Source organism: Mauremys reevesii, linkage group 9 (assembly GCF_016161935.1).
Source record: "Mauremys reevesii isolate NIE-2019 linkage group 9, ASM1616193v1, whole genome shotgun sequence".
In the NCBI taxonomy this organism is placed as follows: Eukaryota; Metazoa; Chordata; order Testudines; family Geoemydidae; genus Mauremys; species Mauremys reevesii.
In genome coordinates, this window is record NC_052631.1 from 55,960,432 (window position 1) to 55,976,187 (window position 15,756).

General features: G+C 46.1%; 1 protein-coding gene across 2 annotated transcripts in view; it reads right to left on the reverse strand.

Annotated features, from left to right (window-relative positions):
• Window positions 1-15,756, reverse strand: part of AGXT (alanine--glyoxylate and serine--pyruvate aminotransferase) — a 40,166-nt gene that overhangs the window by 4,614 nt on the left and 19,796 nt on the right. For both annotated transcript variants that reach the window (XM_039489752.1, XM_039489751.1), the window contains exons 6-8: window positions 3,408-3,492; window positions 1,497-1,592; window positions 479-548 (exon numbers count right to left, since the gene is read on the reverse strand). In XM_039489752.1, coding sequence (XP_039345686.1) covers window positions 479-548; window positions 1,497-1,592; window positions 3,408-3,492 — 251 coding nt within the window. The remainder of the gene's footprint in view (window positions 1-478; window positions 549-1,496; window positions 1,593-3,407; window positions 3,493-15,756) is intronic.

Genomic DNA, 15,756 nt, shown 5'->3' on the forward strand with positions numbered 1-15,756 from the left:
TTGGGGGCGTCTCTAAAACAAAAAGCAGCTCCCCCAAGGTTGGTCTCCTGCCTGGCAGGCTCACCAAGAGGCCAGGACTGAATGGCGGTGGAGATTGAACTGGAGAGGCACTAGGCACACACTTGGATGTTTGCCTGGCAGCTGCCCATACTGTGGTTAAATAAAATACTTCAGTCTCCAGGGCTGTCCAGCTGGTTTCTTCCATAAGCACCAAGCACAGATTTTTAAAGGCATTTAGGTGCTTACAGAGGCAGACAGATACCTAGCTCCATTTGAAAATCCCACCTGGCCTACGTTTGCATCTTTAAGCACCTAAATACTTTAAAAAAATAGCAGTGTTATCTTCAACTGCATTTCTAAATAGCAATCCCAGCAACCAGCTCGGTGATGATAGTCCCAGTATCGTTTTCCCACTCATGTTCCTTCTCTTTGCTTTTCCCCAGCCTGCCTGGCCCGAGTGTCTCCTGCCATTGCTCACCTGTTCCGCAAGGATTGCCAAGCCTTCCCTCAGGCTGAAGAAGCTATTGATCGGTGCAGTATGATGGTATCTGTAATATACATGCGACATGCTGGAGAAGGCCTCATGACCACATTGACTAAATACATTATTGGATCACATCAATACATTACAATCAATACTGAAACCTAGACAGATCCTGGAGGCTAAGCCACCAAAAACCATACTTCAGCCTGACCTCCTCTTTCTATCCCATCATAGCAAGGGGAAAATGAAATGAAGTGAGGTCACTACCAGGGCTGGATTTATGACCCGCGGGGCCCGATTCGAATACTCGGCATCCAGGGCTTTGGGGCACTTTGGCGGCGGGGGGTTCGCTCTGGGTCTTCTGCGGCAGCGAAGGGACCCCCCACCGCTGAAGACCCCCAGAGCAGGCCCCCTGCTGCCAAAATGCTGCCGAAGACCCCCAGAACCAGGCCCCCGCTGCTGAAATGCTGCCGAAGACCCCTGGAGTGGGGCCCCCTTAGGCACGGGGCCTGATTCCGGGGAATTGGCCTAAAGCCGGCCCTGGCACTACACTGACATCAGAGGTTGGAACTGCATGAAGACTAAGCAGCAGCCCAGAATCTGCTGATGCCAAGGATGCAGATAGCAGGATGCTGTAAGTTGGTGCTATGTGAGAAGTACTGTGTTCGCTGGTTCACCTCTCCTCTTCTAGTGAGGTAATGGGGGTGGGGCATGAATTAGTTTTGGGGGAAGAATGAGGATTAGCTCAGGGTTAGGGTGAGGGTGGACACAAGGGGTTTGGGGTCAGGTTGAAGTTTAGATGAGAAGTAGGTAAGTTGTGAGGTCTGAATGGATGTCAATTATGGAGCCGGGGTGAGTGCTGGGTTCAGATGGGATTTGGGTGGGATTTCAATTTGGACTGAAGTGGAAATGCTTTGTGATTTGGATGAAAGCCCATCTGGACTCAGGTCGTGGTGTGTTAAATCCCTGGTCAGAGAGCTGCTTCCAGGACACCCCAAAGCTTGCCCCTCACATTCTTGGCTTGTCGTCACAGCCCCAGTAATTGGCCAGCCAGCCCATGTCCAGGAAGAAGGAAGGTGGCTTCGTCCTCCTGCTGAAAATCTTCTTCCTGACAACATGGATATGACAAAGCTGAGTAACTGATCTGAGGAGTTCTGCCCTCCAGCCAGAACCTTTACTTAGTTTTCCCACTACATGCACCACACAGATACACTCCTGGCCCCTCCGTTCCTCAGTTTCCCCACCTGTAAAATGGGGATAACAATACTGCCCTCCTGTAAGGCACTTTGATACCTGCCAAGGGAAGTGCTATATATGAGGTAGATATGGTTATTGTTAACTAGTCGCGCTTACTCCCACTGGCTAGGGAAGGGAGGGGTTGCCTGGGTAGCACGCAGATGTGACATTGACGGAGGAACCGCTGGGACCGAGATCGATTCAACAGATTAGATAATGGTGAGATGGAAAGGAATCCCGCTGACTGCTCCATGGGGAAAAAGGCAGCCACTGCACCGGCCAGAACCGACCCAGTGAGACAGTGCCAGTGCCTGACTTCCTGCAGCTTGAACCGGCTGCGGGCGCAGAGAGCTCCTGTGTACTGGGGACGCTCTGACAGGCTGGGGCTGCAGGGGTAATGCCTGCACCTCAGGCTTAATTGGAAGTTGTCAGGCCTGGTCAGCGGCTGCTTTTACTCCCCCCCTCATATGATATAGGGCCCGAGCCTGCCACCCTTCCTCCTGTGGCGTGATGCTGACTCATGGGAGGGGTCCCCTAGATTCCAGCGGCACTGCCCCCAGGGGTGACAGCCCTGCTGCTGGAGGGCTGAGTGATCACCCTTCTGTACACCTAGGAATCAATGGTCTCAGTCACTGGGAGAGAGGGTATTTCTGGGTGCTTGAACACCTTGGGCTGGACTTGCCCATGTGTAACAGAGGGTTGAATGTGGGCCACCTTTCCCCTCTTTCAGGGACTGTGACGGGGCGGGACAGCTCCGCACTGGTACAGCAGGGGTTAACCCTTCTTTGCTAGCAGAGGAAGCCACGCCCAGGAAGCTCTGCTGGGCATGCTCCAACTGGCAGACCGGTATAAAAGCCTGCAGGTCTGCTCAGTCTGGGCTGACCACCGGGGGAGAAGGACGCAGACCGTCAGCTCCTGCGGGAGGAGAGCCAGTGAGCCTGGACCGGGACGTCAGCCGAGCAGAGGCCGTACCGGAGACCCCGGAGAGGGACGCCGGCCGGAGGGGACCTACGGGGGAACCGCTCCCACAACGCCGACGTCCGGCTAGACAGGGTAGGAAGTGACCCAGGGGATTGTAGAGACTGACAGCCTTAAAGCTGCAGTACCGCTCGGCGTGTTGCGGGCGGATCCCCGCCGAGCAGGTGGCAAGGAGAGCTTGCCACAATCAGGGCCCTGGGTCGGGGCTCGGTGGAGAGGGCGGGCCCGAGTCCCCCTACCCCACCCCTTAATACCCCGCCCCGAAGGGGGCGTTTATGGACTCCGGCCGCTAGGCCGTGCTGCCCCGCCCCGAAGGGGGCGTTTATGGACTCCGGCCGCTAGGCCGTGCTGCCCCGCCCCGAAGGGGGCGTTTATGGACTCCGGCCGCTAGGCCGCGCTGCCCCGCCCCGAAGGGGGTGTTTATGGACTCCGGCCGGTAGGCCGTAATACGCCGGCTGCCAGGGGCAGACCGAAGGACAAGTGAGTGGCACGGCGCTAGGCCCCCAGCCTGCCCCTGCCACAAGGGGGTGCTGGGGTGTCAGACCCATCACAGGGACATTGTTCAACCTGTGCAGGTGCTTCTACACATCTGTGGACCTGAGTCACCGGCTGCTTAGCCTGCCTCGCCCTGGTGTTGTGTACATGAGCACCCCTCCCTGGCCCCGTGCACATGTTTCACAATCTACAGGGATGGCGGTGTTGTCCTCACCTGGCTCGCTCACTGAAGGAGATAGGGGCACTGCCAGGGGGAGCATTCAAGACTTTTTGAGATCCTGAGTACAAGATGTCAATGCCTGTGTTAAATGGAAAAGTAGTGTTAGAAACCCAGCCATTTAAGATTGATTGTGGAGGAAAGGCAGTGACACCATCCTTCCAGTCCTGACTAGCAACTAGCTTTCCATTAGGAGCCCAGTTCTGCACCCAGGGCCGGATTTTGTGGGGCCCCTGTATACAAGCCTTTATCCTAATTTAAAAGAAAAGGATCACAATTATGGCATCGAAGCTATTCATTCTATACTAAACTTGCCTTTTAATTAACATAAAGCCGTTCTGTGTTTACATTTCAGTCTTAAAACATGTAGAATATCATTAAGATAATTCAAAATAGCCTACTTCTTACCTTAGAACAGCTGTTATATTAGTTTCTTTCTGGTCTTCAGGGCTGAGAAATCCTCGATGATGTAACTGAAATCCAGCTGATGAAGCAAGTCATACTCTATTGACATTCGAGTCAAATTATTCAGTCTCATCTGATCCATTCTTGACCTCAGCTTGTTTTTTATTAGCGCCAGTTTTGAAAACGATTGGTCTCCTCCAGTGCTAGTTACCGGCAGTGTCAAAAAAATCCGTAAGGCAATATCTACATTGAGAAGTAGTGTCTTTGCTATTTTGTTTTCCTCGTGTTTTGTGAACTCCCTAAATTGAACCAGTTCATTTGCAAAATCCTCTTGTAAGTTGGTACTATATTTGTTTTGTAGTTTAACAGCTGAATCATCTAGTTCTGATGCAGAAAGTAGATGAAGATAGTTCATACATCTGAAGTTGCCGCATACCCCTTTGTATGCCTTACACCTGCAATGCAGCTCTGCAACAGATTTATCAATAATAACATTGAAAAGCTCCACGCAAGATTTCTCTAGGCCTGACAGCTTACAGTCCAGCTCCCTAGACTCGTTCTGTTGTTTTTTACACTTCAATTCACAGTGTTTTTCCGATTTATACTGTTGAGAAACTCGAGGTGTCATTTGTTTAGTGGTAGTTTCAAAGCTGTCAAACTGAACTTGTAGACCAGCCACACAAGCCTTTAAAGAGCCCACCAACTTTACAGCATTAGGCAAGTCAAGGTCAAAAGCCTGAAGTGCAGTGCTTGTTGCTTGAAATGTGTTCCAGAGGTTGCAAAGAAAAACAATTTCCAGCTTTGTCCATTTTCATGACCTGTAATCGAGCATCGTTGCACATATTTGGGTTCCGATTTGGATTGTCTGCTAGTTTTCGGAGAGATTCCTGAATATTTTCATAATTCAGCTGTAGTGCTTTTGTAGCCTGGGCATGTGCTGACCACCTTGTACCTGAAAGAGCTTTCACATTTCGATTCGCTTATTGCCATTTGGCTCTAATCTTGCAGTAACAATTTGCCAGCGAGTGGTTGATTTCAAGCAGAAATTTAAAAGTGACGGAACAAAACAAAGTATTTGCCTCCAAGCAGCAGTTTATGCTCATAACCCCAACTAAATTGAGAGTAAAAAGAACAGGGGTACTTGTGGCACCTTAGAGACTAACACATTTATTTGAGCATAAGCTCAAATTGAGAGTGTGAGCTGTGCAAGGTACCCATTCTACTAAAGGGTTTATCTCCTGAATTTGTGATTGCAGTCCTTTGTATGCCCCTGACATGTTACTAGCATTGTCATAACACTGACATCTCAATTTGTTATGTCAATGTCCATCTTCTGCAAAACTGTCAAAACTGACTTGTTATTGCGAGAAATTTAAGAAAACGCTCTTGAATCTGCCCCTCTTGTGACACATAGCGGACAATGAACATAAGTTGATCTACGTGGGATATGTCAGAAGTGGAATCTACAATAATTGAAAAGTTCTTTGCAGTCTGCAACTGACTGTTTATTTCTGAAAGCACCCTTTGTTCCATTAAAGTTATAAATTCCTCACAAATCATATAAGAAAGGTATGAAGGCCTTCCTTACCAGCATTCCCGTATTTCTTTAATGTTCATAGAATCATAGAATATTAGGGTTGGAAGACACCTCAGGAGGTCATCTAGTCCAATCCCCTGCTCAAAGCAGGATCAACACCAACTAAATCATCTCAGCCAGGGCTTTGTCAAGCCAGGCCTTAAAAACCTCTAAGGATGGAGATTCCACCACCTCTCTAGGTAACCCATTCCAGTGCTTCACCACCCTCCTAGTGAAATAGTGTTTCCTAATATCCAACCTAGACCTCCCCCCCGGCAACTTGAGACCATTGCTCCTTGTTCTGTCATCTGCCACCACTGAGAACAGCTGCGTTCCATCCTCTTTGGAATCCCCCTTCAGGTAGTTGAAGGCTGCTATCAAATCCCCCCTCACTCTTCTCTTCTCCAGACTAAATAACCCCAGTTCCCTCAGCCTCTCCTCGTAAGTCATGTGCCCCAGCCCCCTAATCATTTTCATTGCCCTCCACTGGACTCTCTCCAATTTGTCCACATACCTTCTGTAGTGGGGGGACCAAAACTGGATGCAATACTCCAGATGTGGCCTCACCAGTGCCGAATAGAGGGGAATAACCACCTCTGTAGTGAGGTGGTGTGGCTCCACTCCAGCCCAGAGGAGGAAGAGCCCAGCCGGAGGCCAGAGTGGGCGGAGCTAGGGAGCTCTGATCCCGCCCCTCAAAGGGTCAGGCGGCGACCCGGAACTATAAAGGCCGGCCCTCAGAGCTCAGTCAGGCGCCAGCAGCCGGAGGAGCTGCCGGAGCTCCCCCGCGCCCGCTACCCGGAGGAGCTGCCGGAGCTCCCCCGCGCCCGCTACCCGGAGTAGCTGCCGGAGCTACCCTGTGCCGACTTCCCGGAGGAGTTGCCGGACCTGCCACTAAGCCCCAGCCGCGACGAGTCCATGCTCCTGGACCCTGCAGAGACCAATGTCAGGACCCAGGTAGGTCCCAAGGGGGAGTACGGAAGTAGCCCGGGGGCAGCCAACCCCAGTCTGGCTGCAGCATTACTGGAGCCTATGTCAGTGTGTTGTGGCCAGGATCCCTACTGACTGACCAGCGGATCGTCAGCCGCTGCTAGGGCCCCGGGCTGGGACGCAGTGGAGTGGGAGGGCCTGCATCCCCCCTGCCACCCCATTCCGGGGTCGCAGACTCCCCCTCTCCCTGGCCTGAGGAGGCCGAAGCCTGTTACTGTTGCTCAGCCCTGCCTAAGGGCCTGAGCTTCCTGACTCAGCGTTTGTTGCCCCGCCCTCACCTAGGGCCAGGGTCATAGCTCTTGTGACGGCTCAGCCCTGCTGAAGGGTCTGAGCCTCTTGCCCCGCAGGGCAGGCGACTGCCGCAAGGACTGCCGAGGGAGATCCCGGCCGGACTATTTCCCCGGACTCCCCGGTGTGTAGTGAGCTGGTGTGGCTCCCCTTCATCCCGGAGAGGGTCGAGCCCTGGTGAACACTTGTACACCCTCAATCTGTTGGCAATGCTCCTATTAATACAGCCCAATATGCCATTGGCCTTCTTGGCAACGTGAGCACACTGCTGACTCATATCCAGCTTCTCGTCCACTGTAATCCCCAGGTCCTTTTCTGCTGAACTGCTGCTAAGACAGTCTGTAGTGTGCATGGGATTCTTCCTTCCTAAGTGTAGGACTCTGCACTTGTCCTTGTTGAACCTCATCAGATTTCTTTTGGCCCAATTCTCCAACTCTGGACCCTATCCCTACCCTCCAGCATATCTACATCTCCCCCCATCTTAGTGTCATCTGCGAACTTGCTGAGGGTGCAATTCATCCCATCATCCAGATCATTAATCCTTTAGAAAAAGATCAAACTGACTCAATAATTCCAAGGCGCCCAAGTAATTCCCGTTATTGGGGGATCCAACAGTTTCATTGTCTCCTTTGAAAGAAAGCCCACACTCTGCCAGAAACTTAACAACTGCAACAACCCGTCTGAGGACCTTTTTCTAATAAGCAAGGTCAGTTTTAAACTATTTTTCCAGTTCCGAGTCAATTTGCCTTTTGGCTTGTGTCGGAGAAATCCTGGTAAGCATTGCATTTCTGTGACAAATGTTACTCTCATGCTCGACAACACAAACTGCATCATGTTTCCAGTCATTAAAGCCACAACCACTAAATGCCCTTGTATGAGAGGATGAATCTCCAAACAATCGACACACACACACACAAAAAACCAGACTCTGTCGATGGAGAATAAAGAAGCCACTCAAGAGGTACAGATTCCCCATTTTGAAGAGTATGTGTGAAGAGGGTTTTCAATAAACACCATTTCTGGTGTTTGTACTGTTTTTCAGACACTGAAAAATCACAATGTTTGTTTTGATATAGTGTTGGCCCCTTTGTGATCCAATAAGAGTGCGCTGTTTCATTTATTGGGCCCAACGTGCTGCATCAGTGCTGTATGGGTCAAAGTTAGCTGCGTTTTTGCCTTCATCACATGCAGCTATTTCACTCTCATCCAAAACTGGCTGACTGTGTCTGGACTGGCTGTTGTGGCTGCTGTTGTTTGCTCGCATGGATTTGTGACGCTCGTTGACTTATTTTCCAAATCATTAATATCTGGTGCATTTGTTGGTGGTTTACTGAAATAGCCTGTCAATTTTGGTATTTTGTTTAACAACTGTTCCCGACGAATCATTTTTAACTTCTGCACTTTCCTCTTTTGAGCTCCGCTGTCATATTTTCTAGATGCACCATTATCCGACATTTTTATAAAACCACTGCACAGGCGCACAGATCCAAGCAATAAGAAATGGCACATGATTGGATTTTATCACATGATAATTATGATCAGGAAGTTGTTTTAATAAGATATGTTAGTAAAATAGATTTGTTCTATCCCAAACCATAGATCATACATTTTTTATATATATATATTTTCATGTATATAATTATGGATTTATTTTTGCAGGGACTCCCCTTAGCCCAAGGCCCTGGACTGCTGCCCCTAAAGCCCCTGTGTTAATCCAGGCTTGTCTGCACCCTATCATTTCCTCAAAAATGCCTCATGTCTCATTACATATGGGCCAGCAGCTCCAACACATACCCTCTTGCACTTCAACCACTCACTGCAAGACACAGGACATCTCATCTCATGCTGCACATATGTTACATTAGAATGACTATTCCATTGCCAGCCAACCAGGCCAATCTGCATAATGCACAATTCACTATTCTCAACTCATCAGCCATCATCCTAAGGATAGAGTGGTTTTAATATCCCATTAGTGCCTCTTAGTCACCCTGTGATCTGGCTCAAACTACTCCTGAAAGTGAATAGAAACTACACCAGAAGACAGTATCCCTAGTGAACCATAGTGACATGACAAACTAATCATAGGTCCATTGAGGAGAGGGCTATGGGTCAGAGTTAAGGCTCTTTTTGATCACAAACTATGAGGGTTTACAGTCCTGACTACATTTTTTCCAGTTTTGGGAGGAATTTAATTCACAATGGAGAGCGGTAAATAATGGGGCTCCCCAAAGGTCTGTACTGGGACCAGGGCTGTTCAACATATTCATATATGATTTGGAAAAAGGGGTAAACAGTGAGGTGGCAACATTTGCAGATGACACAAAATTACTCAATATAGTTAAGTCCAAAGATGACTGTGAACAGTTACAAAGAGATCTCACAAAACCGGGTGACTGGGCAGACGAAATTCAATGTTGATAAATATAAAGTAATGCATATTAGAAAACATAATCCCAATTATACATACTCCAGAAAGAGACCTTCATATCCCATCATACCATCCCTTCCATAAATTTATCAAGCTTAGTCTTAAAGCCAGATATGTCTTTTGCCCCCACTACTCCCCTTGGAAGGCTGTTCCAGAACTTCACTCCTCTAATGGTTAGAAACATAAGAACATAAGAACATAAGAAAGGCCGTACCGGGTCAGACCAAAGGTCCATCTAGCCCAGTATCTGTCTACCGACAGTGGCCAATGCCAGGTGCCCCTGAGGGAGTGAACCTAACAGGCAATGATCAATGATCTCTCTCCTGCCATCCATCTCCATCCTCTGACGAACAGAGGCTAGGGACACCATTCTTACCCATCCTGGCTAATAACCATTTATGGACTTAGCCACCATGAATTTATCCAGTCCCCTTTTAAACATTGTTATAGTCCTAACCTTCACAACCTCCTCAGGTAAGGAGTTCCACAAGTTGACTGTGCGCTGCGTGAAGAAGAACTTCCTTTTATTTGTTTTAAACCTGCTGCCTATTAATTTCATTTGGTGACCCCTAGTTCTTGTATTATGTGAATAAGTAAATAACTTTTCCTTATCCACTTTCTCAACATCACTCATGATTTTATATACCTCTATCATGTCCCCCCTTAGTCTTCTCTTTTCCAAACTGAAGAGTCCTAGCCTCTTTAATCTTTCCTCATATGGGACCTTCTCTAAACCCCTAATCATTTTAGTTGCTCTTTTCTGAACCTTTTCTAGTGCTAGAATATCTTTTTTGAGGTGAGGAGACCACATCTGTACACAGTATTCGAGATGTGGGCGTACCATGGATTTATATAAGGGCAATAATATATTCTCAGTCTTATTCTCTATCCCCTTTTTAATGATTCCTAACATCCTGTTTGCTTTTTGACCGCCTCTGCACACTGCGTGGACATCTTCAGAGAACTATCCACGATAACTCCAAGATCTATCCCTGACTCGTTGTAGCTAAATTAGCCCCCATCATGTTGTATGTATAGTTGGGGTTATTTTTTCCAATGTGCATTACTTTACATTTATCCACATTAAATTTCATTTGCCATTTTGTTGCCCAATCACTTAGTTTTGTGAGATCTTTTTGAAGTTCTTCACAATCTGCTTTGGTCTTAACTATCTTGAGTAGTTTAGTATCATCTGCAAACTTTGCCACCTCACTGTTTACCCCTTTCTCCAGATCATTTATGAATAAATTGAATAGGATTGGTCCTAGGACTGACCCTTGGGGAACACCACTAGTTACCCCTCTCCATTCTGAGAATTTACCATTAATTCCTACCCTTTGTTCCCTGTCCTTTAACCAGTTCTCAATCCATGAAAGGACCTTTCCTTTTATCCCATGACAGCTTAATTTACGTAAGAGCCTTTGGTGAGGGACCTTGTCAAAGGCTTTCTGGAAATCTAAGTACACTATGTCCACTGGATCCCCCTTGTCCACATGTTTGTTGACCCCTTCAAAGAACTCTAATAGATTAGTAAGACACGATTTCCCTTTACAGAAACCATGTTGACTATTGCTCAACAGTTTGTGTTTTTCTATGTGTCTGACAATTTTACTCTTTACTATTGTTTCAACTAATTTGCCCGGTACCGACGTTAGACTTACCGGTCTGTAATTGCCGGGATCACCCCTAGAGCCCTTTTTAAATATTGGCGTTACATTAGCTAACTTCCAGTCATTGGGTACCGAAGCCAATTTAAAGGACAGGTTACAAACCTTAGTTAATAGTTCCGCAACTTCACATTTGAGTTCTTTCAGAACTCTTGGGTGAATGCCATCTGGTCCCGGTGACTTGTTAATGTTGAGTTTATCAATTAATTCCAAAACCTCCTCTACTGATACTTCAATCTGTGACAGTTCCTCAGATTTGTCACCTACAAAAGCCAGCTCAGGTTTGGGAATCTCCCTAACATCCTCAGCCGTGAAGACTGAGGCAAAGAATCCATTTAGTTTCTCCGCAATGACTTTATCATCTTTAAGTGCTCCTTTTGTATTTTCATTGTCAAGGGGCCCCACTGGTTGTTTAGCAGGCTTCCTGCTTCTGATGTACTTAAAAAACATTTTGTTATTACCTTTGGAGTTTTTGGCTAGCCGTTCTTCAAACTCCTCTTTGGCTTTTCTTATTACACTCTTGCACTTAAGTTGGCAGCGTTTGTGCCTTCGTCTAACCTTCGTCTAATTTCAAGTCTAAACTTCCTAATGTCCAGTTTATACCCATTTGTTCTTGTGTCCACATTGGTACTAAGCTTAAATAATTCCTCTCCCTCCCTAATATTAATCCCTCTGATATATTTATAAAGAGCAAGCATATCCCCCCTCAACCTTCTTTTGGTTAGGCTAAACAAGCCAAGCTCTTTGAGTCTCCTTTCATAAGACAGGTTTTCCATTCCTCGGATCATCCTAGTAGCCCGTCTCTGAACCTGTTCCAGTTTGAATTCATCCTTCTTAAACATGGGAGACCAGAACTGCACACAGTATTCCAGATGAGGTCTCACCAGTGCCTTATATAATGGTACTAACACCTCCTTATCTTTGCTGGAAATACCTCGCCTGATGCATCCTAAAACTGCATTAGCTTTTTTAACGGCCATATCACATTGGCGGCTCATAGTCATCCTGTGATCAACCAATACTCCGAGGTCCTTCTCCTCCTCTGTTACTTCCAACTGATGTGTCCCCAATTTATAACTAAAATTCATATTATTAATCCCTAAATGCATGACTTTGCACTTTTCACTATTGAATTTCATCCTATTACTATTACTCCAGTTTACAAGGTCATCCAGATCTTACTGTATGATATCCCGGTCCTTCTCTGTGTTAGCAATACCTCCCAGCTTTGTGTCATCCGCAAACTTTATTAGCACATTCCCGCTTTTTGTACCAAGGTCAGTAATAAAAAGGTTAAATAAGATTGGTCCCAAAACTGATCCCTGAGGAACTCCACTAGTAACCTCTTTCCAGCCTGACAGTTCACCCTTCAGTACGACCCTTTGTAGTCTCCCCTTTAACCAGTTCCTTATCCACCTTTCAGTTTTCATATTGATCCCCATCTTTTCCAATTTAACTAATAATTCCCCATGTGGAACCGTGTCAAATGCCTTACTGAAATCGAGGTAAATTAGATCTACTGCATTTCCTTTGTCTAAATAATCTGTTACCTTCTCAAAGAAGGAGATCAGGTTGGTTTGGCACGATCTACCTTTTGTAAAACCATGTTGTAATTTGTCCCAATTACCATTGACCTCAATGTCCTTAACTACTTTCTCCTTCAAAATTTTTTCCAAGACCTTACATACTACAGATGTCAAACTAACAGGCCTATAGTTACTCGGATCACCTTTTTTCCCTTTCTTAAAAATAGGAACTATGTTAGCAATTCTCCAGTCGTACAGTACAACCCCAGAGTTTACCGATTCATTAAAAATTCTTGCTAATGGGCTTGCAATTTCATGTGCCAGTTCTTTTAATATTCTTGGATGAAGATTATCTGGGCCCTCCAATTTTGTCCCATTAAGCTGTTCGAGTTTGGCTTCTACCTCAGATGTGGTAATATCTACCTCCTTATCCTCATTCCCATTTGTCATCCGTCCATTATCCCTAAGCTCCTCATTAGCCTTATTAAAGACTGAGGCAAAGTATTTATTTAGATATTGGGCCATGCCTAGGTTATCCTTAACCTCCATTCCACCCTCAGTGTTTAGCGGTCCCACTTCTTCTTTCTTTGTTTTCTTCTTATTTATATGGCTATAGAACCTTTTACTATTGGTTTTAATTCCCTTTGCAAGGTCCAACTTTACATGGCTTTTAGCCTTTCTCACTTCATCCATACATGTTCTGACCTCAATAAGGTAGCTTTCCTTGCTAATCCTGCCCATCTTCCACTCCTTGTAGGCATTCTGTTTTTTCTTAATCACCTCTCTGAGATGCTTGCTCATCCAGATTGGTCTACAACTCCTGCCTATGGTTTTTTCCCCTTTCTTGGGATGCAGGCTTCTGATAGTTTCTGCAGCTTCAACTTAAAGTAATTCCAGGCCTCCTCCGCCTTTAGATCCACAAGTTCTTCAGTCCAATCCACTTCCCTAACTAATTTCCTTAATTCTTTAAAGTTAGCCCTTTTGAAGTCAAAAACCCTAGTCCCAGATCTGTTTTTGTTTATCTTTCCATCTAGTTTGAACTGAATTAGCTCATGATCACTTGAACCAAGGTTGTCCCCTACAAACATTTCTTCTATGAGGTCCTCACTATTCACCAAAACCAAATCTAAAATGGCATCCGCTCTTGTTGGTTCTTCAACTACTTGGTGAAGAAATCCATCAGCTATCACATCCAGAAAAATCTGAGCCCTATTATTGTTACTAGCACTTGTCCTCCAGTCTATATCTGGGAAGTTAAAGTCTCCCATGATCACACAATTCCCATTAGTGTTTACTTCATTAAAAACATTAAAGAGGTCTCTATCCATATCCAAATCAGATCCCGGTGGTCTGTAGCACACCCCAAGCACTATCTCAGGGGAGGCTCTAGTAGCTTTCTTTCCCAGTGTGATTTTTGCCCAGACAGACTCTGTCTTATCCATTCCATCACTTCTTATTTCTTTACAGTTAACCTCATCATTGATATACAATGCTACTCCACCACCTTTGCCTTTATTTCTGTCTTTCCTAAATAGCACATAGCCTTCAATACCTGTACTCCAGTCATGACTACTATTCCACCATGTTTCTGTTATCCTTATAATATCCGGTTTCACTTCCTGCACCAGTAGCTCTAGTTCCTCCATTTTGTTACCTAGGCTCCTCACATTAGTGTACAGACATCTTAATTTTTGCCGTTTGGCTTCATGGACATTCTTTACCCTGTCATCATGGATAGTTCTCTGAAAACATCTGCTCAATGTGCAGCAGCAGTCAAAAAAGCTAACAGAATGTTAGGAACCATTAGGAAAGAGAGACAATAAGACAGAAAATACCATAATGCCCCTATATTAATCCATAGTACACCCACATCTTGAATTCTGAGTGCAGAGCTGGTCTCCCCATTGCAAAAAATATATATTAGAATTGGAAAAGGTGCAGAGAAGGGCAACAAAATGACTAGGGGTATGGAACAGTTTCTGTATGAGGAGTTGTCATAAACAGATAGTTAAGGGTTAAGGTCTCTTTTTTACCTGTAAAGGGTTAACAAGCTCAGTAACCTGATGGACACCTGACCAGAGGACCAATCAAGGGACAAGATAATTTCAAATCTCTGTGGAGGGAAGTCTTTGTTTGTGTTCTTTGTTTTGGGGGTTGTTCTCTCTTGGGATTAAGAGAGGCCAGACGTACATCCAGGCTCTCCAAGCTTCCTGAAATATTTCCTTCTATTAAGTATAGTGAGTATTAGCAAGGCGGATTAGTTTTGTGATTAATTTCTGTATTTGGAAATGTGTGTTTGCTGGAGAAATATATTTATTTCTATTTGCTGTTACTTTTGATTATTCTGAGAAGTCGGGGGGGGGGGCAGTCCCTCTAGGTTTATAAGCTAGACCCTGTAATATTTTTCATCCTGGTGTTACAGAGATAGTGTTACTTTCTCTTTTTCTTTTAATAAAATCTTTCCTTTTAAGAACCTGATTGATTTCTTCCCTTGTTTGGAACCTCAGGGGAGGAGTGGGGGGGGGAGGTGAATCCCTCTTTGTTTTGATTCAAGGAGTTTGAATCAAGGTGATCTCTCCCAACGGCTGAGGGAGGGAGAGGTGGGGGAATGGGCTATTTCCCTTTGTGTTAAGATCCAAGGAGTTTGGATCGGTGTTCCCCGGGAAAGTTTTGGGGAAACAGGGAATGTGCTAGACACTGGAATTTCTAGCTGGTGGCAGCATTACCAGATCTAAACTAGGATTTAAGTTTAGAGGAGCCCATGCAGGTCCCCATCTTGTGGACACTAAAGTTCCAAGTGGGGAATAAACCCATGACATGGTAGGCAGCGGTGGAGATTTTTTTTAGAAACCAAAGCAGAGAATTTTTTCCTTTTTGGCTGTTTGGAAAAACAGCCTGGGGGCAGAGAGAGAGGTTTTTCTAACAAGGTATTGTTAGAAGGAGTTTGGATCCAGCTGGGCTAAGCTGGAAGGTAATTAACAAGTTGCAAGAGACAGGACAAACGAGTTTTTCTGGTCCTTTCTCAGCCAGCAAACATTTGCAAATAAGTAAGTTTGTTTTGTTTTAATCCAATCGGGAAGAGAAAGATTAGGAAGCTGTGAAATCACACAGCCTGAGCTGAAACCTTCCAGTTCAGAAAATTGCAGAGGGGTGTGGCCAGCACCAGAAAGCACACAAACATGAGTATCAGTGATGAGCTGCCCCATCCAACCCCTCATGTTCCTTGTCACACACCCCCCAGGACCCCTGACCCATCACCCCTTCCCTGTCCCCTGACTGCCCCTTGCCACCCACCCAACCCCACCTCTCATTCTCGATGGTCCCCCAGAACCACTACCCCATCCAACCACCCCTTCTCTCTGTCCCTGAGTGCCCCCACCACCTCATCCAACCCTGCTCTTTCCTGACTGCTCCCCGGGACCCTTGCCCCCATTCATTCACCCTGTTCCCTGCCCTCTGACCGCCC